The 25,813-nt window shown below is 34.3% G+C and overlaps 2 protein-coding genes across 4 annotated transcripts; both read right to left on the bottom strand.

The window, feature by feature from the left end:
- Positions 1-9: 9 nt before the first annotated feature.
- On the bottom strand, positions 10-7,311 carry LOC107875471 (tRNAse Z TRZ4, mitochondrial). Of its 3 annotated transcripts, none has more exons than XM_047414159.1 (13): positions 7,127-7,311; positions 6,983-7,046; positions 4,703-4,792; positions 4,169-4,213; positions 4,029-4,083; positions 3,792-3,853; positions 3,301-3,678; positions 2,930-3,198; positions 2,725-2,857; positions 2,584-2,622; positions 1,308-1,705; positions 593-1,208; positions 10-429 (listed from the first exon to the last, which is right to left on the bottom strand). In XM_047414159.1, the coding sequence occupies exons 2-13, from the start codon at positions 7,031-7,033 to the stop codon at positions 160-162; spliced, it is 2,406 nt and encodes an 801-aa protein (XP_047270115.1). In that variant the 5' UTR covers positions 7,034-7,046; positions 7,127-7,311; the 3' UTR covers positions 10-159. The 3 variants fall into 3 exon arrangements, with proteins under 3 accessions (XP_047270115.1, XP_016577690.1, XP_047270116.1); XM_016722204.2 differs by having other exon boundaries at positions 3,792-3,847; XM_047414160.1 differs by lacking the exons at positions 6,983-7,046; positions 7,127-7,311 and adding an exon at positions 6,456-6,574.
- Positions 7,312-8,242: 931 nt separating this feature from the next.
- On the bottom strand, positions 8,243-10,782 carry LOC107873807 (importin subunit alpha-4-like). The gene is made up of 7 exons (XM_047414158.1): positions 10,485-10,782; positions 10,079-10,375; positions 9,790-9,974; positions 9,623-9,704; positions 9,032-9,166; positions 8,817-8,947; positions 8,243-8,725 (listed from the first exon to the last, which is right to left on the bottom strand). Exons 2-7 carry the CDS (start codon positions 10,139-10,141, stop codon positions 8,458-8,460), a joined length of 864 nt encoding a protein of 287 aa, XP_047270114.1. The 5' UTR covers positions 10,142-10,375; positions 10,485-10,782; the 3' UTR covers positions 8,243-8,457.
- Positions 10,783-25,813: the final 15,031 nt, after the last annotated feature.

Below are 25,813 nucleotides of genomic sequence, written 5' to 3'. Positions count from 1 at the left end.
ACTCAGAAGTTGTGTACTCAAGACTCTTTATAACAGCAACGTCATATAATATAACAATATTATGAAAGTCGGTTCCAAAGAAAACTAGGCAGTTATAGCGAAATATTGTTATAGAGGATGACTGCTATACAGAGGTCTAACTGTACTTCAAAATATAAATTATCCACTGTTTCTGAAGAGCAATTTGAGGTAGGGAAGAACCTTAGGTAGCACTGGCAAATCTGCTAGGTTTACACTCATTAGATCAAAAGCAATACAAGTTGTTTGCATACTCACTTCATCAAGTGCAGGTACTTTGGGGTATCTTTGGCTGAAGTGTGTTAATATTACGCGGTATGCACCAGCAGAATCTCCCACTTCTATAGCTTCTTTGATTGTGCTGTGATTTCTTGCTATAGCCTCCTCCACCAGGCCATCCTCAAATGTTGCCTGCAGATAATGTACTAGCATGTTAGTAGTAATTAACTTCCTTTTTCAAAATGTTACAACTCGTATACTTTGCATAACGAAGGATAAAATACTGTACCTACTAAAATAAAAAAATAAAAAATAAAAGAAGCCATGAGCTTCTATAAGGGAAAGTTGCACTGACCTCATGTATAAGTATAGTTGCACCAAGAGATGCTTCTATAACTTGCGAGCATGGCCTCGTGTCACCAGAATACACAACCTTCCAACCCGGTACTACTTTGTCGTGATTCATTCTTTCTGCTGATTCCAAGATAACACCAAACGCCTCAGTGTCTGGACAGTGTACGACAGGGAAGCTGATGAGTCTCACTAGACCTGCTTCACTGAGAACTTTCCTGAAACACTTTAGCAATGTTATGTCATCAACTGGAGTGCTTAGCTTCATTTTTTTCGAACAGTGCTGCAGAGGACTGTCTTCAGAAAGAGAAGTCAACAGAGTATGATCTCTACTTTCAACATACATAGAGTCGGCCTCCATATTATCCCATGCAGCCACCGTAGTGCTCTTACAGTCGAGAAACAACATGTCTAGATCTTCTAATTTTATATATTCCATGAGAAACTCCCCAACCTGTTTTGGCCCAATAACCAGTATGCGATCATGGGCTACTCCCTTCAACAAATCACGTCGTAAAGCAAGTATCCGTGCCACACCTGCGTGGTGATCAGCATGGATATGGGAAATCCAAATGCATTTAAGATTTCTAACTGCACTGTCTGCACCAATAATGCCATATCTGTTCCAAAGTTACAAATAAATTAGTTCACCAAAATCAAAAATGACAAATAAAGTTCTGAACAACATAGAGTAAATCCAAAGAGTTCGATGCTATTACCTCCTCTTGAGTTGTGCCAGGGTTCCTTCTCCACAATCAAGGAGTAAACCCCCTTTAGAGAAAAGATTAACATGGATGGAACTGACATTTCGATATTTTGAAGGTACAGAAGAACCGGTGCCAAGAAAAACAATCTCCAGATCATCTCTCTGTACATTCTCGAGACACCTAGGGGCAGAGAATTTTGAAGGTTCTTCAGTCACGACATCACCACTGTCCTGCCTGTTGGATAATTCCACCTCATCTTTAGGTTTGTGCCAAAATTTGCTTATGTTCTTAGCTGCATCAGCAATCTCGGGAATCTCTGAAAGTAACTCTTCAATGAAAACTGAGGAGGTCGTCGGATTTTCAACACTTGATCTGTCCAATCCCATATCTCTAGGAGGACGTAAGGTGAACTGTTCAACAGGTTGGACAAGAAAAGTTCAATCCAAGGAAGGCCATGCAAATGAAAATTCTAATCAAACCATAGGTATGAATAATGCATTAAGCTTGAAAGAAGAAAAGTTGAAAATGTAGCTTGAAGAGAAGGGAAAATGGTTACCATCATTTTTTTTATTATAAACACTACTGGAATAATTATAATCACAAGTTTATTAAGGAACAGTTTAACATGATATGGTTAAAAAGGGCAGCCCAGTGCACTAAGCTCCGGCTATGTGCACGGTCCGGTGAAGGGCCCAATCACAAGGATTTATTGTACGCAGCCTCACCTTACATTTCTGCATAATTCATAAAGGCAAAGGTAGCCCATTTCCCGAGTCAAAATACATAAAAGGCAGGAAGCACATTCCCGAGTCAGAACATTTGAACAGATTCCTTTCTCACTTAAATTCTAGCTGGCAGGTGAATTATATTTAATCTATATAGCTCTAGAAACTTTGTTCATTTTCAGTTCTTCGTTTTATAGTTATGATTAACATAATATACTTCATTAGTAGGGGGGAATCTTTTGAATTCCCAGAAATCAAAGGTAGAGCTGAGGTATGGTACGAAAGGGTGGAATGGAGGGCAAACTACACGAGAGAATGTCTTTATGCATAAAATCAAAATGAACTGCCTGCTTTTATTTCAGTTTTGGTGTAAAGAAGAATTAATGGAAGATGCTGATTCACTGTTAGGTATCATAGAGCCATTGTAAGAAGCCCAAGGATATACTCTTGCTCCTTTTGGGCTAAAAATATAGTTTCCAGCACATCCATTGTGCTGATAATTTATAATATTGTTACCTTTCTAAAAGAAAAACATAATCAGGAAAAATTGGAGTCAACAATACCTTTAAGAGATTTTCAGCAAATATGCCACAAGCTGAACCCTGCAAAGACAAGTATCATATCACAAGCTTTCCTCGATTTTTTAAGATGTTCTCACAAGTGACTATCAACTTCTAGAGCTCAAAACAAAACTCCACTGGTACCTTTATATGAGGTGTTCCAACATCGTCACCAACAGAAGGAAGACTAGGAGCTGGAAAAAGCTGAGGACACAAATAATGCAGTCTTGTACCTATTTTAGCACTAGATACTAGAATTGGAGTTGTTTCATGCTTCCTGTGACAGAATGACTATGAACCAGTGTTGACAAGGAAAGATCTAAAATAAGCATTAAGAGGAGTTACAGACCTTGGAGTTCTTGCCATAATATGTTGGGCAGAATCAAATTTCCCCATCCATTTCTCATAAACAGGACTGTTGATGACAGTAGCAGGGCCCAGATGAATGATGCAGTTCACAACCTTGGTGGTATCTGGGGAGTTGCTTTGGGAATCAGAGTAATAGGCTTCAAGAGCTTGTGCAGAGAGTAACTCTTGTGCATGAGGTTCTGTTGGACAGTCAACAATCAGTACAATCGGACCAGGAATAGTTGGACCTATAACATCATCTGGATGGACCTGAATGAGGCAAAATTAAAACCGGCTGCAATTTAACCATTTCAAAGGCACAAGTACCGCAGAAACAAAGTTCATACTGTAGTTCTAATGTGTAGAACTGACCTCGATATCCAGAAAATCTGACTTCACACTGAACCCCTTCTGCAGTTGTCCAAGCTTTCTCCCTGGATTGAGTCCGCAAGCTTTAGCCTTATCTTTGTCAACTTTCCCCGTGATGTCATGTAGTTTACAAATATATACAATGGAGGTATCATTTGGACTAAAATGTGATCCAGCAAAGTGAGTCGGTGATAGGAGAATAGCTGATATACTAACTGCCTTGAACTTGCCATCAGCTCTCAACTCCTCCGCATGTAATGGGGGAACTAATGCAGATCCACTTTGCGGGATGCAATTTTTATTCTTCATAACAGCATGAGGGACAAAAGTCTTCATTGCATTAACCAATAAATTTAGATTTGGAGGACCCCATATCTGGACCTTAAAAAAAAAAATAGGGGATGCTTTTTTAGCAAGTACACCACTGTCGCTGTACATTTTAATGCCAAGTATAATATGAAAAACAGGGAAGTAAGCACTGAACTGGTACTCACTTTCCCAGCACTTTGAGGACTTTCATCTTTCATGCCAGCCAAAGTCAATAGCAATCCTGAGACTTACAGAATTAGGGAGGAATCATGACGAAAATGATTTCACGAGATATTTGATTCTTGAATTTGTAATAAGTTGTACCACATAGAAAATCAATTTAATTCTCTAAGAAAGTTAAAGGGAGAAAACTATTTGTGGTTTAAAAGTAGTTCATTATTCCCTGAAGTGAAGATGCAAACCTGGAAGTCCACCTGCTGTCTCTGAGCATACACGAGTGAGACATATGTGGTCTACCTGTAAATCGATTGTTTATGTCCAACAAAAGCAGTGACCAATTACTTTTGTACTTTGAAACTGATATCGCGCATCTGAGACATACCTGAGATAATTTTATCTTATACTCCATGCAGAAGCGTTGTAATCCCTGCATCATGAGCAATGCTTTGAGGAATAGCACCTTAGAAGTGTTCTTAGAAGAAAGTAACTAACGAGACAACTTCCGCAAGCAGGTGATAATTCTTTTTTTTTTAATGTTTAATAAGTGGATAAAAAGGGATAATTTGGGTCTAAGCATTCAATCAATCTATTAAAAGATTGAATCTGAACAGAATGCTTCTACTCATTATACTTTTAACAAATGTCCATACTTTAGAAATAGCATTCTGTTGGCATCTCCACGCAGCCCGTTCCTATAGCTTTTGAATTAAGATAGAAAAGTTACTAGGAATAAGAACGTCTGGGAAAGTGAGAATCCTTAACGTAAGCATGAAATTACTCACAAAGGTGAAGCAGAAACACAATTAGTTATATTTACAACTCATCATGTCACTGTTAATACTATAACATCCCCAATCTACTCTTCCCTAGAGAAAATGCAGTGAGTAAATAGATATTACTATCACTCAAGAGTTACCTCTCCAGCGTTAAATATGAATCTTTCTTTGTCAAAGCAGAGCAGAACAGATGGGGATGTTTCTTGGGTATCCATTCCTGTCCCCAAAATCTGTAACAAACGAGAAAGTCGCAATTACTACAACAAAACAAAAATAAACTTAAGAAGCAAAAAAATAAAGAAAACAAACAAAGATATGAGATCATCTCATTTTCAGTTAAGACTACAATCGTAAAGTAATTCACCAGACATGGTAATGTTTTTGTATACTTCAAAGATGACAAGGATATATAGTTATGTAAACCTTTTATAAGTGTCTGGGGTTAGTCCGTGTATGTTATGAACCAGCCTCGGCCCTATGCCAATACCTATACACGTCACTCAACTAGTTATTGGGCCGAGAAGAAGCAACAACTGGAAGGCCTTCACAAAGGTTGACTTGGGACCCTGGCCTACTTAACAACTAGCTAAAAGGACCAATGGATGAGAGAGAATGGATTATGCTTATTGTGTATTGTGCCTTTGCCCAACACTATGCTTCTCATCTCGACTTCTTCTATGGCGTCTCATCCCCTTTCTGTCTGACCCAAATATCGTTCGTTCTACCCTTTCTATCAATAGTGCTTTGTTACCGTAATTCCCTGTTTCAGTTTATTAATACAATCAATTTGGTCTGTTGTTGAGTATGTGGAGTAGTGTTTGCTACATATGACTTTTAAGTTTTGGGATGAGGGAACAAATTCACACTAGTTTATAAGATTTTACAGGCTAGAGGGGATTAACCAACACAACTTATACAGCAACAAAAGTGAGATTAAGACCGATGTCACACCGAGATTAATTTATTCATCTACAACCATTCTAATGATCATTTCTTCCTCTTTTACAGTCATATTTCTATTCTGGATCATCCACAGAGTTATCAATGGCGCGCTTCAAGCGTGCTTAAGCCCAAAGGCGAGGCTCAAAACATGTTGAGCATTTTGCCTCACTTTATGTGCGCTTCACTGTCGTCATCAAGATTCTAAGGCATACTTCTCCTTGTGAATGAGTCTCTTCTGAAGAGGCGACATTAAACATTGATATTACAATTTATTGTTGTTGGTTTTCAGTTTCTTTGTTCACATATTTGTCATTAATGCTTATAATTATTAATCTTGGATTAAACATTGTATGTTTTATCCCTTTGAGCCTATTTCCAATGAAGCGCACTCTTTCATTTGCGCTTTAAGCCCCAATAGTCCTTGGAGCTTTTTTGTGCTTTTCTCTTTTGATAACACTGTTCATCCGTTTGACTATAGTGTTCTCTATGACTTCTTTCTTTTGTAATGCATCTTCAGGATGCTTTTCTTAGTAATATCCCACTTCATGAAAAAAAAAAGTATTCTTTATGCTATTTTTTTTCCTTTGACACCTCCTGACTCATGCTATCCACCAAAAAGGGTAAAGATTCTCTGCCTACATATACTTAAACCAAAGGAAAAAACTTTGTAAGCATCCATATCATACATAAGGAAAGGATTACTGCTCAGTGTTAGAAACACATTAGTCAATATTCTCCTATAAAGGTTTTATGATATATAATCAGCAAAGATACAAAGTGAAAGATGAAAAAGGTTAAAACTTGAAAGCGGGAAAACGTTGCTGGAGATCGGGGGTGTGGCCTAGTGATTAATGAAATGGTTGAGATATGAGGTTTCACGTTCAAATTCAAATGGAGATAAGAACACTAGGTGAATATTTCCCATCTGGCAGCCTTGGTGGATAGAGTTACCCGTTATACTATGTTAGTGGTGAGAGGTGATACATATCGCCTGGAATTAGTCGACGTGCCCAAAATCTGGCCAGGACACCACAATCATCAAAAAAATAACAAAATAAAAACTCCATCGAGACATAAATGTGCCCTTTACCACAGCCTCAACTCACACCTATTCCAACTTTGGATGTGCATAAGGAGGTGCTTTTGACTAGTATAAAGTTGAACAACTAGACACACACATCCTACGTGTGGCAATTCATGTGAAATTGCCATGTAGATGCCACATAGATGTCACATGGAACGTGTATGTCTACTTATTCATCTTTATACAAGTTTACATGTCTACCTATATACACCCAAAATTAAAAGGCATAGATGTGAGTTGAGGCCAACTTAAAAGGCATGTATTACGCCAAAACATACATCAATATATAAACAGAGTAAGAATAATTTATTTATTCTTTTGCATATACATGAGTTGTTGGAATCCCCTCCCTCTTGTAAGCCATTACACAAATATATATATCTTTTAAAAGAACCTGGACATAGGCTTTCGTATTAGTGTGAACATTATTTTCGGGGTTAGTCATCCGCAAGCGAAACCTGCAGAAGGTATAATCAACATTATGAATTTTTAAACTAAAACACAAACAAGTGGCAAAGCAGCAACAACAACAGCGTACCACTAGAGAGGTTTTTTTCGAGAGACCTCAAGCAGAAGCAGGGCACTAAATATAATTTAAAGATACAATTTGGAACTGAAGGTGTATGCAGAAATTGATGGAGAGGAATAAAGATGGAGGCAATATTTTCTCTTGAATTAGTTGTGTTACGGCGTCCAATTGCTTTTAGGAGACGGAAAACTACAAAAAATATTTATGGGAAAATAACATAAACACACATTTTAACCTATTATATTTATACAAATTTTTATCCTAATTATAAAAATTACAACTAATTATATGTCTTCATTGAATGTATTGGGATTCGGGAGCTAACTGTGTATCTCAATAGATTCAAAATCGAAAAAGATGTATCGGGAGCTTATTATGTATCTTGACAGATCCAAAATCGAGATTTTTAGTAATTATGTACAATGTTAGAATTTTCTATAATCAAGCTTCGAATTATCGGGATTTATATTGTTTGTCCAATATTTATTTGGCGCAATTATATTAACATTTTCTGCCCATACTAAATTCATGACATTAAGGGTTCGTTTGGTCATTTGAGATTATGACTTGAAATCATGATATAAAATCACATGAGGAAATGTAATTACTTTTAAGTTGTATATTTTCCTCATAAACATGAAAATCTCATAAAAAAAAATATTATGCATATGTCATTCTGTTTAAGGTTACATTTATTTTCATTAAGATAAAGATGTATCTAAATACATAGTTGAATGATTAAAAAATGTTGTTTCTATATGAGGTAAAATTAGTGTGAGACCACATACATAGCATGATGAGGGCAGGCAGCTCAAATGCATGACATGATAACAAGAGCTACGACTATTAAGAGTCTCTCTCGGGTTAACGGCAACAGAGGTGTCTTCTCGTAAAGGATATGATAACAATTGTTCGCCATCGTCGGTAACATGGCACGAAAGGCAAATAAGAAATAAGAATGTCAGATCTGCGGAGAGACCATTTGGAGCAGCGCATCAGAGTTGGCTCACTAACACATGGCGCACCTGCATCGATCTTAGTCCTTTAGGGTACTATTGTCAAATTATAATTGACCAAAGAGTAAGATTGTGAACCATAAATAATCGTCCTTGCTCAACTTGTGTGAAGTAATAACAATCTGTCAAACACAGAACAATATTCAATACAAACAATGAGCAATTGTTTAGCATCACTCTTTAACATAAACCAAAACTACGCCAACACAAAAAATCAGTATCTTGTGACTCATGCCACTGACATACGAAAGTAGTAAGTTTTCAAGTACTCTCCAAAACATTGGCAGCATTAACAAAAAGGCAAATCTTTTTTTGCAAATTAACTCAAATCATACTTTCCCCAGTCCAATAGGAGGTCAACAGTCTTCTTGCCATCTCTCCAACATCAGCGTCATCCCTTTGACTCTTGATCCTAGCAAGCCCCCCGCTCTCGATGACCATTTGTTTGTAGACATTCACACCGTCTACTTTATGAGCCTCTCCGACCCTTAGAATATTGTGTAGCCCTTGGAAACACGAAGCTCTTCTACCATAACCTCCACTCAAAAGACCCCCAGAAATTGCTTCAATTGCACCTTGATCGACCAAATATCTGAACAATACCGATTACCAATTAAACATTTATATATATTATAAGGAAACTACCACACAGTTGACAAGAATCTCGAAAAAGAATATTGTACCTAATCTGCTCGTGAGATCCTCTCTTGGCAGCAGCTGATATGGCATACGTAGCCTCGTATTTGGTCTCACCAACCTCTTGATTAATTGATATTTGAATAATGGACGGGTAGATAGCTGCATCAACCATGCTCTGTATCATTGAATAAGATTAGTTAATATGAGTCATATCGAATGTATCAATTCTACAAAAATGCACATGTCAGTAAAAATGAACCTGGATTTGAATTGGCTGGTAAGTCGCTATATTTGCAATGACACGACAAGCACTCCTCACTTCTAAAGGAGGTAGGTGGTTATGGTTGATCAGAATTTCTAAAATACGTTGAAGAACTTGGTTGTCATGTAGAACCTAGAAAACATTAGAGGGTTCACTTTAATTCCTTGTGATGAAGGAAGTAGACTTCTCATTCACAAAACAACAGACCAGATATTTCAACTCTTATCACCCAACACACCAACAAAAGCTGACAAAATAACCATGAAATAAGTGGGAATGACAATATGAAGATCTTCACAATATATGTATGTATATATATATATATATGCAGTAGTCTTCACTCTAACACAGATTAAAAACTCAATACACAAATACTTATGCAGTACCAAAGGTCCTTGGGTTAAAAGGTAAAAGACTGCATTGAGATCAAAAGTTGTTTCCAGTTAACCACATTCATAGTACTATAGTAGTAATAATTAGTATCATTTAATAGGATTTCAATTGTTCAAATTCAGTACAACAAAAATTATAGTAGGAGGTTATAATTGATGGTTTAGTTGTTGCATGTTAATGGTACAAGGAAACTACCTGAATTTGATCCGCAGTTCCGTACTTAAGGAAGCTCTCAACAACCTTCAACACACTTGCCACCACCTCACTGTTAGGATGTCTGGTATAACCTCAAGTTTATTAGATTCTCTATTATACTACGAGATGTACATAAAACTTATCAGCTTAAGGAGATCACAACTTACGCCAAAAGCATCACCAGCATTGGGCACATATTTCCTTCAATCAGCGCATTTATAGGGTCAAGTCCACCGCGTGCCAGAGATGCAATAATCAAGCACGCATGCTTAATAGCAGGATGTGCTCTTTCTCCTATATCAGGCTCCACTTGATTAATAAGAAACCGGAGGATCGGTATTGATGGTCTCAGCTGAAACAGCAAGAGTGTAGCGCATATGAGCATTAAAGAAATCAGTGATGTGTGTGTGTGTGATAGAGCTCAAAGAACAGAACATAAACTATCTCCTACTCAACCTTATCAAATGGTGGGGATGGAGTACCAAAACACAAGTATCCTATTGTTCTAGCAACTCTCATGCTTTCTTGCTCCAGGTTCACTGCATTCGTGAGGAGGCAACGTAGAACTTCAAATAAAGGGATCAGGTCTGCACCATTATTAACAACAAGGTCCCTCCAACTTATTGAATGACGAGCAAAATTACCCAAAGCTTCAGCTGCCCTATCTTGTCCAGTCAGGAGGTATTCATTGTCCCACTCAGGATTATCAGTTACAAGTCTCAGATGATGCAAAACTTGGTTGTCAAGGAGAACCTAAAACAAATAGCACTCCGATTATAAGAGAAACACTTAGTAAAACAATAAATGATGATAAAAACACAACAAACTGCTTTGCGATGAATATGGGATAGGTAAGGACTACCTGTTTTTGATCTGCATTTCCTCTAGTAAGAAAGTTCTCCACAAATGTCAACACACTTTCAAGTACAGTGTGGGTAGGATTCCTATCACGCTCACCTCAATTTATTAGATCACATCAAACTTCAAAAAAGATATAAAAAAAAAAAAGAAGAAGAAAAAGAGAGAGACAAAGAAGAAGCAGAACCGTAGACCACAAGCATGCATAATTATACTTCACTTTAAAGGAGAAGAACTAACCTGAAAAGCAACATCAGCCTTCCACACAGATTTTGTTCAACAAATGCTCTAACCAAGATACCTCCGACATCTAATCTAGTTGACAACAACGCCAAAGTCTTCACTACCTTTAGTGAAAAAATCAAAAACTAAGTTGGGAGATACTCAGCCGGTGGCAAAGAAGTAAAGAAGTGGTCAATCACACACATGGAAACACCTCTGATGGCTAAGGATCACGCTGAAATTAAAGTAACATAGCCTGGATTATCAACCAAGGGGACTCCAAATAAATCTCACAAACAAAATATGGGTGACTACATCAATCAGGGAACTCGGAACATTTATAAGCTAAAAGAAGTTCTGCCTTCTGAGATGGTCAATTGTATCAGGAACCTGCATAATTTTTAACAAATTGGTCTATCAACAGGAAACTCCCCGTTGATGATGTTTTGCTCATTTTGGCAACAACCTCTCCAAAAGTTGAGGCAGGCCAACATGTTTTTATTGAGAGTGAAGATGCTAAGCTTGTTTGGGGGTCTTTAGGCCTCAAATATAATGCTAGATGAGTTAAAGATGTCCTCCATAGGATCCATAAGTTTATTACTCAGATTATCTCTTTAGTTGTCTGCTGGGAACTATGGAAAGGGGTAACCTCTTGCGAATTTAGGGATCACAAGAAGGTGAATCTCAGCTCTATGTATTATATAACACTGTGCTCTCAAAACAACTTTTAAAACTGGCATTTCAACCTGTAAATGGGATCTGCCTTGGCCAAAATTTGTGAACTTACCGGAAACGTAGACCTGTCTCAAGGAGCCTAACAGTTATCTGGGATCTCCCCACAGTCAATAAGGTTAAAATGAACTCAGAATGAATCTTTCAACCATCTGGAAAAGCTGACATGGGAGGCATTATCAGAGATTGGAAATGGGGTTTGATCATGGCCTTTGCTATTCCTACCAAATGTAGATCCACTAACATGTCGGGAACTCTGACAGCCAGGAATGGGGCTGAGTGGTGCATTCAACAGGGATATAAAGTTGGAAATAGATTCCTCTATAATCGCTAACAAGTTGGAAATGGACAATGTGGCAGCTTAAGGCAGTAATGGATTAAGCAGAACTTTTGCCATGCTACTGTGGATGCTAGGCGCTGTTTAAGAAAAGTTAATCAAGTGGCGGATGGATTTGCAAAATACGCTACCAACTAGATCCTAGGATAATCACTAATTTCCAACATCTTCCAACGGATGCCAAAGGATCTTACTTCTTAGATATATGGCAACTACTCATTTTTGACAAAAACAGATATGTTAAGGCAATTTTTGTTTGTTTGTTGGCAGGGGACTTGGTAATAATGAGTTTTATTTAAGATTGACATGGGATTTTATTATTCATTTTGTCATTACCAAGGAGCTTACTTCTTACTTGGATAAATCTGAAACAGATTTGGAGGGGGTTCCAAACAAAGATACCACAAGCAGGGTAAAAATCAGTATCTCTATATGACAGACATGAATGTTAAGTGATCTACCATTACCAACAGTCTACAGCAGTCACAGTTCACTATTGTGTTCCGAAGAATCAATAAATCTTTCTCGTTGAAATTCATGATTATTTTCAGTTATTCTTCATTTTGAATGAAAGCAGAAGGACAAAATTATTCACATGTCCGGCAAGTTAACTTATCATTCATTCGAAGTGTTCCTAGTTCCTATTAGCCATTTCTCATAGTTATTTCCATCAACTAAAATGTCATCATCACGGATTTCATCAAACATCTTGAACAGAAATTTAAGATTTGATCAGGCAATATTTGTTTTCCAGAAAAGGAATGGGAACTGTATTTAGTAAAAATAAGTAGTAGTATGAGATTTCACAAGAATTAGCATCGGACCTCAACAATTACATTGTCGTCCAACCAATCGTCATCGTCAAGGTCTATGGCATCCTCATCGTTAAGCATTTGCATTAAACAAGGAACTACAGCATGTCTAAGCAATTCCTCATTTTGTGCCGTTGTTCCACGTCTAATAAATATATGAAATGTCTCAACAGCTTGAATCTTAAGAGGAAAAAAAAGACCAGAGTCAGTAACATAACAAATTAGTGTTATTTAATCATTTACTTGCTACGTATCAAACTATAAGGAATTATACTCACCCGAAGACTGGTCCAATGTCTTACTCGACAACATCTAATAAGATTGTCTATAATGCCATTAGTGAAAAGACTATCCATGTTAAGCCTGTAGTGATAATCATCTTCTGCATGATGTTCCAAACAAGATTAAAAGGCGACATTGACTACTGTATAATAAGCTAAAACATTGTTATAGTTACTGTTGGCTATTAGAAGCATGGTTTTGTAGGCAGCAGACTCCAACAGAAAAGGTCCCATGTGTGGTAACTCATTCTCATACAAATTGAAACCCGCAGTAAAATCTTTTGCTATCTGTGGTAGTGCATCAAACTGTCAGATAACAAAAGTTCAATAAAATATTAGTACCTCATTTTAAGACAACTTAATTTAGGAAAAAGGGAACAATTTCTTAAATGTTTGACTCTCATAACCTTTTTCCTTTTATCATACACGAAACAGAAATACACCTTTCTCGATAAGATGATCTTTACTTCATATTTTTATCACTGACGCAAAAACTCGTCGACTATTTCGATTCTCAAGTATTATAAGATCTAAATACTCCTAAAATTGCAAATTTTATACCGATATATACGTAAACATAAAGTAACATAGCAAGTGTTACTCAAATTATATCTATTGAAATTTCCATATATACATGTGTATTAAGCATTTAGATTTTACAAAAGCTATTACTACATATCAACATGATAAATGCATGAAACTTCAAAGATACAGATAACAAGCAAATCAAAAAGAAATCTTTGAAAAAAAAAATACAAAAAGAACGTACTAATATTTTCTTGTATCCATATTTGCGGATCTGTTCAAGTTCAAAATGGCCCATGTTAAGATATGGATCAACCCTATTTCGTTGCATTTTCCTCAAGTGTTGTTCTCTTTGAAACTTTTTCCAATATACCACACTAGGAGTGATATGGAATTTCTTCATGGTTAAAAATGGAGAAGAAAATGTGGAGAAGGAAAATGGAGTAGTAGTCTTGTTGACAAAGAAAACTTGGAATGTATGGATGCACACTAGAGCTAACTGCAGTTGCCTACAGGTACTGCTGCTACTGCTCTAACTTTAATTTTTTGACACTGCGTGCATTCCTTTTTCTTTCTTTAATTTTTTGTTCATTAATCAATAATCATAGTACATAGTATTTGTTTAGTCTGTGATGAGTTTAAATTAACTACAAACTGTTAATTAGTGTAATTAGGAAACTTATATAGTAGTAGGAGATAACAACAAATTGTGTGGATATATGTAAAAATTGAAAGTCAGAGAAGTCTGAAGAGGAAACAACAAAGAAGAATAACAGAAGCTATAGCCTATGTATGTACGTACAATTCATAATTACTTTTTGCCCTTACTAACACATAATTAATATTGTTAACCGAGGTTATTTCCTTCATTCTCTTTATAAGTGTCTAGTATATTAAAAAAAATGGGCACTCTCGTGCATTAAAGCTATCGCTATACGCGGTGTCCAATATATTTGTCTAGTATATTAAAAATAATTATTTATTTTCACTTGTTTGATTTAAAAAATTGTGTCTTATATATTCTTTGTGTGGTCTTCAGATGAATACTTTTATTTCAAAAAAAATTACAAATACCATGTATAGATTTATAGTTATTAAAATTAAAAAGTTCTATTCTTGAAATTTGAACTGTATGCCATATAAATAGAGGTAATTTAATAAACTATATATTCTATATCATTTATTTTTCAGAATGAGCGTGAAAAGAATTAAAATAATAGTTAAAATAAGACGGGAGAGAGATTATATTCCTAACATCACAAATACTTATTAATTTCTTCCCTCGACACGTCAATGCAAGTTAAGTTATATTTCTTTATATGATAATTAATTGCCTTGAGTTCACATTCGAAAAACTTGTTGATCGAGGTTAGAAATATATCTGTGCTTGCCAGAAAGAGAATGTACATTCATTTAATCCTGATCCTTGAATCGAAGGTAGATTACATTGGACCTGCACGACCCTCTAGGAAGATAGATGAGTACCAACATGGGTTGGAAAATGAGCATTTTATTGAATAGCTCTTTATTCACGCATTTTATTAAAATAGAGGATAGATATTTTTTGAGAAATCTACATTTGATACTTCTAAATAAGAAATGAATACAAATTATTTATTCATTCTTTTGCCTAAATATCGTCATAAATTATATATAAATGAACGGATTATAATTTTAGTAGTATAATGTTTGAATATAATTAGTACTAGTATAAACCCATACATGCAGCAATACACGTAGGAACTTGTTACCTTCAGGCTTCAACTTAAATGCAGACAAAATAAAGAAAAGGCTAATAGTACTATTTAGGTGGAAAACAAAACACTGATATGGATGGGGTACCTGACAAATGCAAAAGGCTAAAGTAGTAGTACTATTTTGGTGGCAAAACAAATATAGATTTTGATTTACTATTTTTTTTTTCAATTTTACCTCCAATAATTAAATTTTCAAGGTTGAGTTCCGATGATAGTTAGCATGATCATTACTTCCTCCGTTTCAGAATAAATGAATTATTGGGATATTTAACTTTCTACAAATTTAAATATCTATATACACACATCCAAAATTAAAGAATATAAATGTCAGTTGAGACAAAATTAAAGAACATATACTTATGTATTATGCCTTTAATTTATCTTGTCATCATTTATCATGTTGTTGAATAAGGTACTTGAATTATACTCAATAAATAATTCCCCCGCCCCGCCCCACCCACACACAAAAGGAAAGACATAAAGAATGAAGGAGAGAATGTGAAAAACAAATATTAATGTAGTACTATATATCACTTAATTATTATGTACGCAAATTACAAATATTGTTGGGTCTTAAGTATATACAACAACCAAGTAATTAACTCTTATATCATTAGAAAATAACAAAAAAAAAATGTTCCTTAAAAGGATAGATAAATTTATTAGTGACTTCTAAGCATTTTTTTCTTTGACATATACCATAGAAGACAAAAATGGCACTCCCTTATGATTACGAGTGTAATCTAGAGCGAATCCGAGCTATACGAGATGTCCACAAAGCATAACCAACAATAACTATGCAAGTAGTTGGAATTAAAGAAAAGATTGGAGACCAAGTAATAATTGTTGTATTGATTGAGAGTGGGAGCGAGCAGATTTCTATACAAGCTAAGTGAGTAAGGACGACTATATTATAATTTACAATCTTAAGTTTTGACCAATCATAATTCAACAATGATGCCCTAAATGACTGTGACCTATGTGTGTACATCATGTGTCTGATTCGTTAGTGAATCACCTAATATACTTTTGATGCTCTGCTTCGTATGAACTCATCCGAGGATCTGATATTTTTGTCTCCTATTTGTTTCTTGTGTCATGTTACTGAGGATAGTGAGCAGTTATTACCTTACTTTTTATGAGAGGATGCTTTATTGTTATTGACCGAGAAAAACTCTTCATAGTCGTAGCTCTCGTTATCGATTCATGCATTTGAGTTGCTTATCCCTATCGTGCTACGTGGCCTCGCACTTATTTTAACCTATATAGAAAACATTTTTATTTATTCAACTATTTATCCAAATACATTATCTTAATGAAAACAAATGAAACCTTAAACTTTATGGTAAGTGTATGATACTTTTAACATATAAATAGATATTTAATGTCATGGATTTTAGTAGGGGTTATTAAATACTTGTCACTTTTTTTTTTTTTTGCTTGCACTCTATCAAGAAAAATACTAATAAGAAATTAATTTGATTAAATTATCCTTATTCGTTAATGTTTTTTATTTAACACTTTTTTTTGAGTATATTAATATTTCTCAACATTTATGACTAAGGTTAAAGGTGAAATTAAATAAGTAATTATTTGTTTTGTTTTTGAAATGACAAATACTCCCTCTGTTCCATATTAGTAATTGGCTAGTCTCCATTTTACAGCATGTTAAGAAATCATAAATAAGAAATTAATTTTACTAATTCATCTTTTAAAATTCTTTTTTAAGAACGTTACCAACGAGTGGACACTTTCAAACAGAATAAATTACAAGTATAATATGAAAAGAATCAATTAATATTTTTTAAATTTAGTGAGGTGGACAACTAATATGATACAACTAATTTTAATAAAATAATTAAATAATATGGAACAGAAAAAGTATTATGAAATAGTATTTATTTTTAGTAGGAATGACAATTATTAATCAAGAGAAGTATATATATATATATATATATATATATATATATATATATATATATATATATATAATTGGGCCACAAAAATATTTTGAGCAGTTTTTCCCCCCTCCTAAAAGCAATTGAACTCCAAGGCCGAATAGATTTTTTTAATTTTACTTCCTTTTTTTGTTTGAAAGGGCTTATTAACAATTAATTAAATTAATGCCCTTCAAATAAAATTGTATTTTTCCCCATCTCACCTTCTTTAAATTATAATTAGTGCTCTGCTCCAATTGAGTCGAGGATCTTTCATAAAATAATTTAGTGGTAAGATATTGCTTATGTAATTTCACTCGGTATGTTATTGTTCATCTGCCTCTACTACTTTTTGATGTTTTAGTATAAAATTTATAATGTTTTTATCTTTTGCAAGTATTGCTTGCAGATGTCTAACTCTGAAAATAATGTTAAACACTAATACAAAAGCCTATGTGTAGGTTCTGTAAAAAAAATATACATAATATAATTGGGCCAAATAAATATTTTGAGTAGTTTTTTTTCCTCCTAGAAGCAATTGAACGCTGAGTCCGAATAGATTTTTAAATTTTTTACTTTCTTTTTTGTTTGAAAAAGCTTATTATAACAATTAATAAAATTATTACCCTTTAAATCAAATTGTATTTCCCCCCTTTCCCCTTCTTTAAATTATACTTGGTGCTCTGTTCAACTTGAGTCGAGGGTTTTTCATAAAATAATTTAGTGGTAAGATATTGCTTGTGAAATTTCACGCCGTATGTTGTTGCTCATTTGCCTCTGCTACTTGTTTGTGTTTTAGTATAAAAATTTATAATGTTTTTACTTTTTGCAGGTATTATTTGCAGATGTCGAATTCTGAAAATAATGTTCACACTAATGCAAAGTCTATGTACAGATTTTATAAAAAAAATATAATATAATTGGGTCAAAGAAATATTTTGAGTAATTTCCCCCTCTCCTAAAAGCAATTGGACGCCAAGTCCGAATAGATTTTTTAAATTATTACATTCTTTTTTGTTTGAAAGAGATTATTGTAACAATTAATTAAATTACTGCCCTTCAAATTAAATTGTATTTTCCCCCCTTTTCCTCTTCTTTAAATTATACTTAGTGGTATGCTCCACTTGAGTCGAGAGACTTTCGTAAAATAATTTAGTGGTAAGGTATTGTTTATAGAATTTCAATCGGTATGTTATTGTTCATCTGTCTTTGCTACTTGAATGTGTTTTAGTATAAAAATTTATAATATTTTTACCTTTTGCAGGTGTTGGTTGCAAATGTCTAACTCTGAAAATAGTGTTTACACTAACACAAAAGTTTATGTAAAATTTTTCTAAAAAAAAAATTTATAATATAGCAAGGTCAAATAAATATTTTGAGTAGTTTGTTTTTCTCCTAAAAGCAATTGAACGTTAAATCCGAATAGATTTTTAAATTTTTTACTTTCTTTTTTATTTGAAAAAGTTTATTATAACAATTAATTAAATTATTGGTCTTCAAATCAAATTGTATTTTTTCTCTTTTCCCCTTTTTAAAATTATACTTAGTGCTCTGCTCCACTTAAGTCGGAAGTTTTTCGTAAAATAATTTAGTAGTAATGTATTGCTTGTGGAAGTTCACCTAATATGTTGTTGTTTATCTGTCTCTTCTACTTGTTTGTGTTTTAGTATAAGAATTTATAATATTTTTATCTTTTATAGATATTGCTCAGAGATGTCTAACTCTGAAAATAATGTTCACACTAATGCAAAAGCCTATGTATGTGCAGGTCCTGTAAAAAAAAAAATATAATATAATTGGGTCAAATAAATATTTTGGGTAGTTTTTCCCCCTTACTAAAAGCAATTGGACGCCAAATCCGAATAAGTTTTTAATATTTTACTTTCTTTTTTGTTTGAAGAGCTTATTATAACAATTAATTCAATTATTGCCCTTCAAATGACATTATATTTTTCTCCCTTTCCCTTCTTTAAATTATACTTAGTGCTTTACTCCACTTGAGTCGAGGGTCTTTCGTAAAATAACTTAGTGGAAAGGTATTACTTGTGAAATTTCACTCGGTATGTTGTTGTTCATCTGCCTCAATCTGCTACTTGCTACTTGATTAAGTTTTAGTACAAAATTTATAGTATTTTTACCTTTTGCAGGTATTACTTACAGATGTCTAACTCTGAAAATAATTTTCACACTAATACAAAAGTCTATGTGCAGATCTGTAGTAAAAATATATATAATATAATTGGGCCAATAAATATTTTGAGTAGTTATTTTTCCTTTCTAAAAGCAATTAAACGCCAAGTCCCAGTAGGTTTTTAATTTTTACTTCCCTTTTTTGTTTAGGAAAGCTTATTATAACAATTAATTAAATTATTTTCCTTCAAATTAAATTATATTTTTTCCCTTTCCCCCTTATTTAAATTATACTGAGTACTCTGCTCCACTTGAGTTGAGTCTTTCGTAAAATAATTTATTGGTAAGGTATTGCTTGTGCAATTTCACTCGTTATGTTGTTGTTCATCTGCCTCTGCTACTTGTTCGTGTTTTAGTATAAAATTTTATAATGTTTTTATCTTTTGCAGATATTACTTGTATATGTCTAACTCTGAAAATAATGTTCACACTAATACAAAAACCTATGTACAGGTTCTGTCAAAAAATAGGAAAAAGGACATAAATGATCGCTCGATTGAAATTAATTCCACAAAAATAATCATGAATTTCAAATTTTATTTTCTAGCAATTTTAATTTTCTGACTTGTTCTATACAGTTTCTATGCATATTCTATACAGTTTCTATATATATTTTATACATATAGATATTCTATACAAAAATTATATAGTTTCGATACACAATTTATACAATAATTATATAATTTATTATACTTTTTATATAATAATTATATAATTTTTATACACTTAGTATACATTCTTTTAAAATATATTTCATACGTATACATATTTGATAGAACTATACAATTTCTATGCATATATATTATATAGATACATAATCTATATAACAATTATATTATTTTTATACAATTATATTTAATTATTATTTAAAAAATAAATAAATAATATTTTTCAATTAAAAAAATTGTTGACAAAAAAAAAATCTTAGAAAAGGGCCGAGTGGCCCAATTTGAAAATTGTATCTGAACTACATGGGCCAAAATAATTTAAATTAGGAAATGACTATAATGTGAAATAAAATAGGGTAACTTACATAAATTCCTGAATGTTTAAGTGTTATAATACCTTATCCCGATAATTTGTTAAATTACATCATATCCTGGATTTTTAATTTTGTGATACATATATTATAACATGATACATATAATTAGTGATACATTTAAAACATAAAAGCCTTTTATTTTAGGAAGTAACGGATTTAATTATTACGGGGAGTAAACTTAGGCACAAATCGTGAAATGATAAATGGGGTTTCAGATATATCATCTGGTTCCAGATGTATTATAATGATAATGATACATTTCGTAAAATTACTCACTAATCATTAAAAATTCAATATCACACCAAAATAAATAATTTACATATGTCAAACATATGTTAAATGTATCAAATATTTATAAATAATTTAAAGTTAAATATTTGTTAAATTATATCATATCTCATATTTTTAAATTTGTGAGACATGTTATAACGTGATACATATAATTAGTGATATATTTAAAATGGGGAAGATTTTTATTTTAAGAAATAACAGATTCAATTAATACGGGGAGTAAAATTAGGCACAAATCGTGAAAATGATAAATCTGATTCTAGATATATCATAATGATACATCTAGTTCCAGATGTATCACAATGATATATTTGGTCATATTACTCACTAATTATTAAAAATTCAATATCACACCAAAACTAAATAATTTACATATGTCAAACATATGTTAAATGTATCAAATATTTATAAATAAATATATGTTAAAGTTGTATCAATTGATGATAATTTGAGAGAGATTTTAGGAAATGAAATATTTGGAAAAAAAATCTTCAAAGCTGAATAGATTGGGAGTTTTAGTAAGATTGGAGTTTTGTTCATACGTATTAAAAGTAAAATACAAAATTCGCGATTTTAAGTAATTGTTTAAAAGGTAGGGGATTTTGGGTAATAAGGTCTCTTAGGTTTGTGGTTTTGTGTAATTTATCCAATAAAATAGTCGATTGACTATTTTTTGACAAAATATCAAACTTAGGCTATTTATTTTAAAAATGGTCATGTATTTTTTTTTTCCAAAAGAATATATATCATACGATTGGGCCAAATAAATATTTTGAATAGTTTTCCCCTCTCCTAGAAACAATTGGACGCCAAGTCCGAATAGATTTTTTAATTTTTTACTTTCTTTTTTCTGTTTGGAAAAGCTTATTATAACAATTAATTGGATTACTGCCCTTCAAATCAAATTACATTTTTCCCCTTTACCCCTTCTTTAAATTGTACTTAATTGCTTTGCTCTACTTGAGTCATGGGTCTTTCGTAAAATAATTTAGTTGTAAGATATTACTTGTGAAATTTCACTCGATATATTGTTGTTCATCTGCGTCTGCTACTTGTTTAAGTTTTAGTATAAAAATTTATAATGTTTTTACTTTTTACAGGTATTAATTGCATATGTCTAACTCTGAAAAAAATGTTCACGCCAATGCACAAGCCTATGTGCAGATTTGGTAATATATATATATATAGAGAGAGAGAGAGAGTATCATTGGGCTAAATAAATATTTTGAGTAGCTTTTTTCCCTTCCTAAAAGCAATTGGATGCTAAGTCCGAATAGGTTTTTAAAAGCAATTGGGCCAAATCAATATTTTGACTAGTTTTTTTCTCCTTCTAAAAGCAATTAAACGCCAAGTCTGAATAAATTCTTTAATATTTTGCTTTCTTTTTGGTTTGAAAGAGCTTATTGTAACAATTAATTGAATTGTTGCCCTTCAAATCAAATTGTACATTTTTTCCTTTTCCCCTTCTTTAAATTATACTTATGCTCTGCTCCACTTGAGTCGAGGGTCTTTCGTAAAATAATTCAATGGTAAGGTATTGCTTGTGAAATTTCACTCGATATGTTGTTGTTCATTTGGCTTTGCTACTTGTTTGTATTTTAATATAAAAAAGTATAATGTTTTTGCCGTTTGTAGGTATTGCTTGGAGATGTCTAACTCTTAAAAATAATAACAACAACAAACAATAACAACAACAAACCCAGTGTATTCCAACAAAGTGGGGTCTAGGGAGGGTAAAATATATGCAATCCATACCGCTACATCCAAAGAAGTAGAGAGGTTGTTTTCGATAGACCCCCGACTTAAGATAAAAAACAGTAAATAATGTCGTAATGAAACATGAAGCAGGATGAATGTCATAACATAAATAATGAACAAGAAATAATACAAATAGATATCAGATAAATACGAGCAATACGAAATAGGAAATTAGAAATAGGACACCCACCTAGTACTAACATACACTCACAAGCCCAAAGACACCCACCCCACCCAAACTCTCCTGGCTAGAGGCTCCTACCTATGGACACAGTCCTGGGATTACTAACCCGGCTACACAAGAGCTCTCCTAACTACTAGCTACAACTCACACACTCACACTAGCCTTCTACCCTTATCTGCGACCTCCACACCTTCCTATCTAGGGTTATGTCCTCAATAAGCTGTAGCTACTCCACGTCATGTCTAATCACCTCCCTCCAGTATTTCTTCAGCCTACCTTTACTCCTCTTAAAGTCATCCAAAGCTAGCCTCTCACACCTACGAACTGGGGTATCCGTGCTCCTCCTCATCACATGCCCAAACCATCTCAGCCTTTCTTTTTACATCTTGTCCTCCACCGAAGCCACTCTCACGTTCTCTCGAAAAATCTCATTTCTAACTCTATCCCCTCTAGTAAGCCTACACATCCAACGCAACATTCTCATTTCCACCACCTTCAATTTTTGAATATGGGAGTTCTTGACTGGCAAACACTCTGCTCCATACAGCATGGTCGAACGGACTATCACTTTGTAGAATTTGTCTTTAAGCTTAAGGGACACCTTCTTATCACACAACACTCCTGAGGCGAGCCTCCACTTCATCCAACCCGCTCCAATACGTTTAGAGACATCCTTATCAATCTCGTCATTTTCCTAGATCAAAGACCCAAGATACTTAAAATTATCCCTCTTACAAACATCCTGGGAATCCAACCTCGCCACCACTTCGTCCTGCTACCTCAAGTCACTAAACTTGCATTTCATATACTCCGTCTTGGACCTACTCAACCTGAACCCCTTAGATTCAGGGGTTTGCCTCCAAACCTCCAATTTCTCATTTACACCCCCTGTGTCTCATCAATCAGCACTACATCATCCGTAAATAACATACACTGAGGCACCTCACCTTGAATACTCTACGTCAACACGTCCATCACCAATGCAAACAGGAAAAAACTAAGAGTCGATCCCTGATGCAACCCCTGTCTCAACCAGAAAATGCTTAGAGTCTCTTCCCGTCGCCCTCACCCGAGTCTTCGCTCCATCGTACATCTCCTTAATATCCCTGATGTACGCCATCGGGACCTCTCTCACCTTCATGCACCTCGAAAGAACCTCTCAAGGGACTTTGTCATACGCCTTCTCCAGGTCGATGAACACCATGTGTAAATCCCTCTTTCTTTACCTATACTTCTCCACCAATCTCCTCACCAAGTGGATTGCCTCTGTCGTCGAGTGACCAAGCATAAATCCAAACAGATTCTCCAAAATGGGCACGACCCTCCTCAATCTCTGCTCAACCACCCTCTCCCAAATCTTCATAGTGTGACTCAACAGCTTAATACCTCTATAGTTGCTGCAACTCTGAATGTCACCCTTATTTTTATATAACGGAATCATCATACTCCATCTCCAAGTATCAGGCATTCTCCCAGTCTTAAAAATGTCGTTAAACAAATCAGTCAACCACCTTAAACCTGTCCCACCAGTATACTTCCAAAAATCCATCGAAATCTCATCAAGCCCCGTCGCCCCACCCCTCCTCATCATATGAATAACCTCTCTGACCTTTTCAACCTTAAAACATCTACAATAATTGAAATCATGGCTCCCCTCCGACTGCTCCAGCTCTCCTAACTCAATGCCTCTGTCCCCCTCCTCGTTCAAAAGTCTATGAATATACTCCCACCATCTCTTCTTAATGTGAACATCCTCCACCAAAAAGCTACCATCCTCCCCCTTAATACATTTCACTTGATCGAGGTCCCGACCCTTCCGCTCCCTAGCCTTAGCAAGCCTAAACAGCCTCCTTTCGCTGCCTTTCTCCTCTAACCCCGTATACATTCTCTCAAACGCTGCTGTCTTAGCAACCGTAACTGCTAACTTAGTCTCCTTCCTTGCTACTTTGTAAACCTCCCTATTTACCCTCTTCTCTTCTTCATCTTTACTCTCAATCAACTTAACATACGACATCTTCTTAATCTCTACTTTCTTCTTAAATTCATCATTCCACCACCAGTCCCCCTTATGCCGCCCTGTCCGGCCCCTCGAAACACCCAACACTTCTTCAGCGATCTCCATGATGCAGCTGGCAGCCCTATTCCACATAGCATCCACGTCCCCCCTACACTCCCACACCCCTAATCCCGTTGTCTTCTCCCATACCTCCAGCACACTAACTGGTGTTAAGCTACCCCACTTAGTTCTAGGTCGACCCTCCCCGACCCTTCTCTTCCTGCTCTTCTTGATAATCAAGTCCATCACCAGAAGCCTGTGCGGGGTCGAAAGATGCTCAATCGGAATGACTTTACAATCCTTACGTAAAACCCTATCCCCCTTCCTCAGAAGCAGAAAGTCAATTTGGGTCTTGGCTATCGCGCTACGAAAGGTAATCAGGTGATCCTCCTATTGACACCCAATTTTTGCTCTTCGTTCCTAAAATTAACGTCTACAGACTTCTTGATCATTAAAGGGCACAAAATATATTATTTTCATCATTTTTATAAATTGTTGACAAATTAATGATAATCATCCTTACTTTAGAATTTTTATCAATTTGTTTCGTATTTTTACTGTCATAATTTATTAATAATTCTCCTTATAATAGGATTTCTATCAATTCATTATTGTTTTTAATATTTTACAATTATTTGCACACGTACATGACATGACATCATATTTTTATAATATTATTCATATTAAATTATATTTTTTAATATTTTCAATATTCTTTACATTTTTCATAATAACAAATCAATACCTGCATTTTGTACAGTTTTACGGTTCGCAAATGCTAAGTCGGATCAATTATTTTTACACAGTATAATAAATTAAATGTCTTGTCGCATTCGACAACGACCACACAATAATGTCTTGTCACATCCAATAATGATTACACAATGATGTCTTGTCACATCCGACAATGACTACACATAATGTCTTGTCACATCTGACAATGACAACTCAATGACACTATCCTTTGGACAATAATTTTATCCATTGGTCAAAAAGATGAAAATCCTTTGGTCAATACCCTAAGGGCCAAAGGATGTGCTATTGTATAAAGAGGGACATCTCTTTATCCATTGGACAATAAGAGGTGCCCAATTTCATTATAAATAGGAGTTATGGGAAGGCATTTCCACACACACATTTTTATTCTTTCTCTCTCTCAAAAAATCCACACATATTTTTCACCTCTTTCTCCTCTCCCTCAAACACAAA

The sequence above is a fragment of the Capsicum annuum genome, chromosome 6 (assembly GCF_002878395.1).
Source record: "Capsicum annuum cultivar UCD-10X-F1 chromosome 6, UCD10Xv1.1, whole genome shotgun sequence".
Lineage (NCBI taxonomy): Eukaryota > Viridiplantae > Streptophyta > Magnoliopsida > Solanales > Solanaceae > Capsicum > Capsicum annuum.
This window is presented reverse-complemented; position numbering and strand designations above follow the sequence as displayed.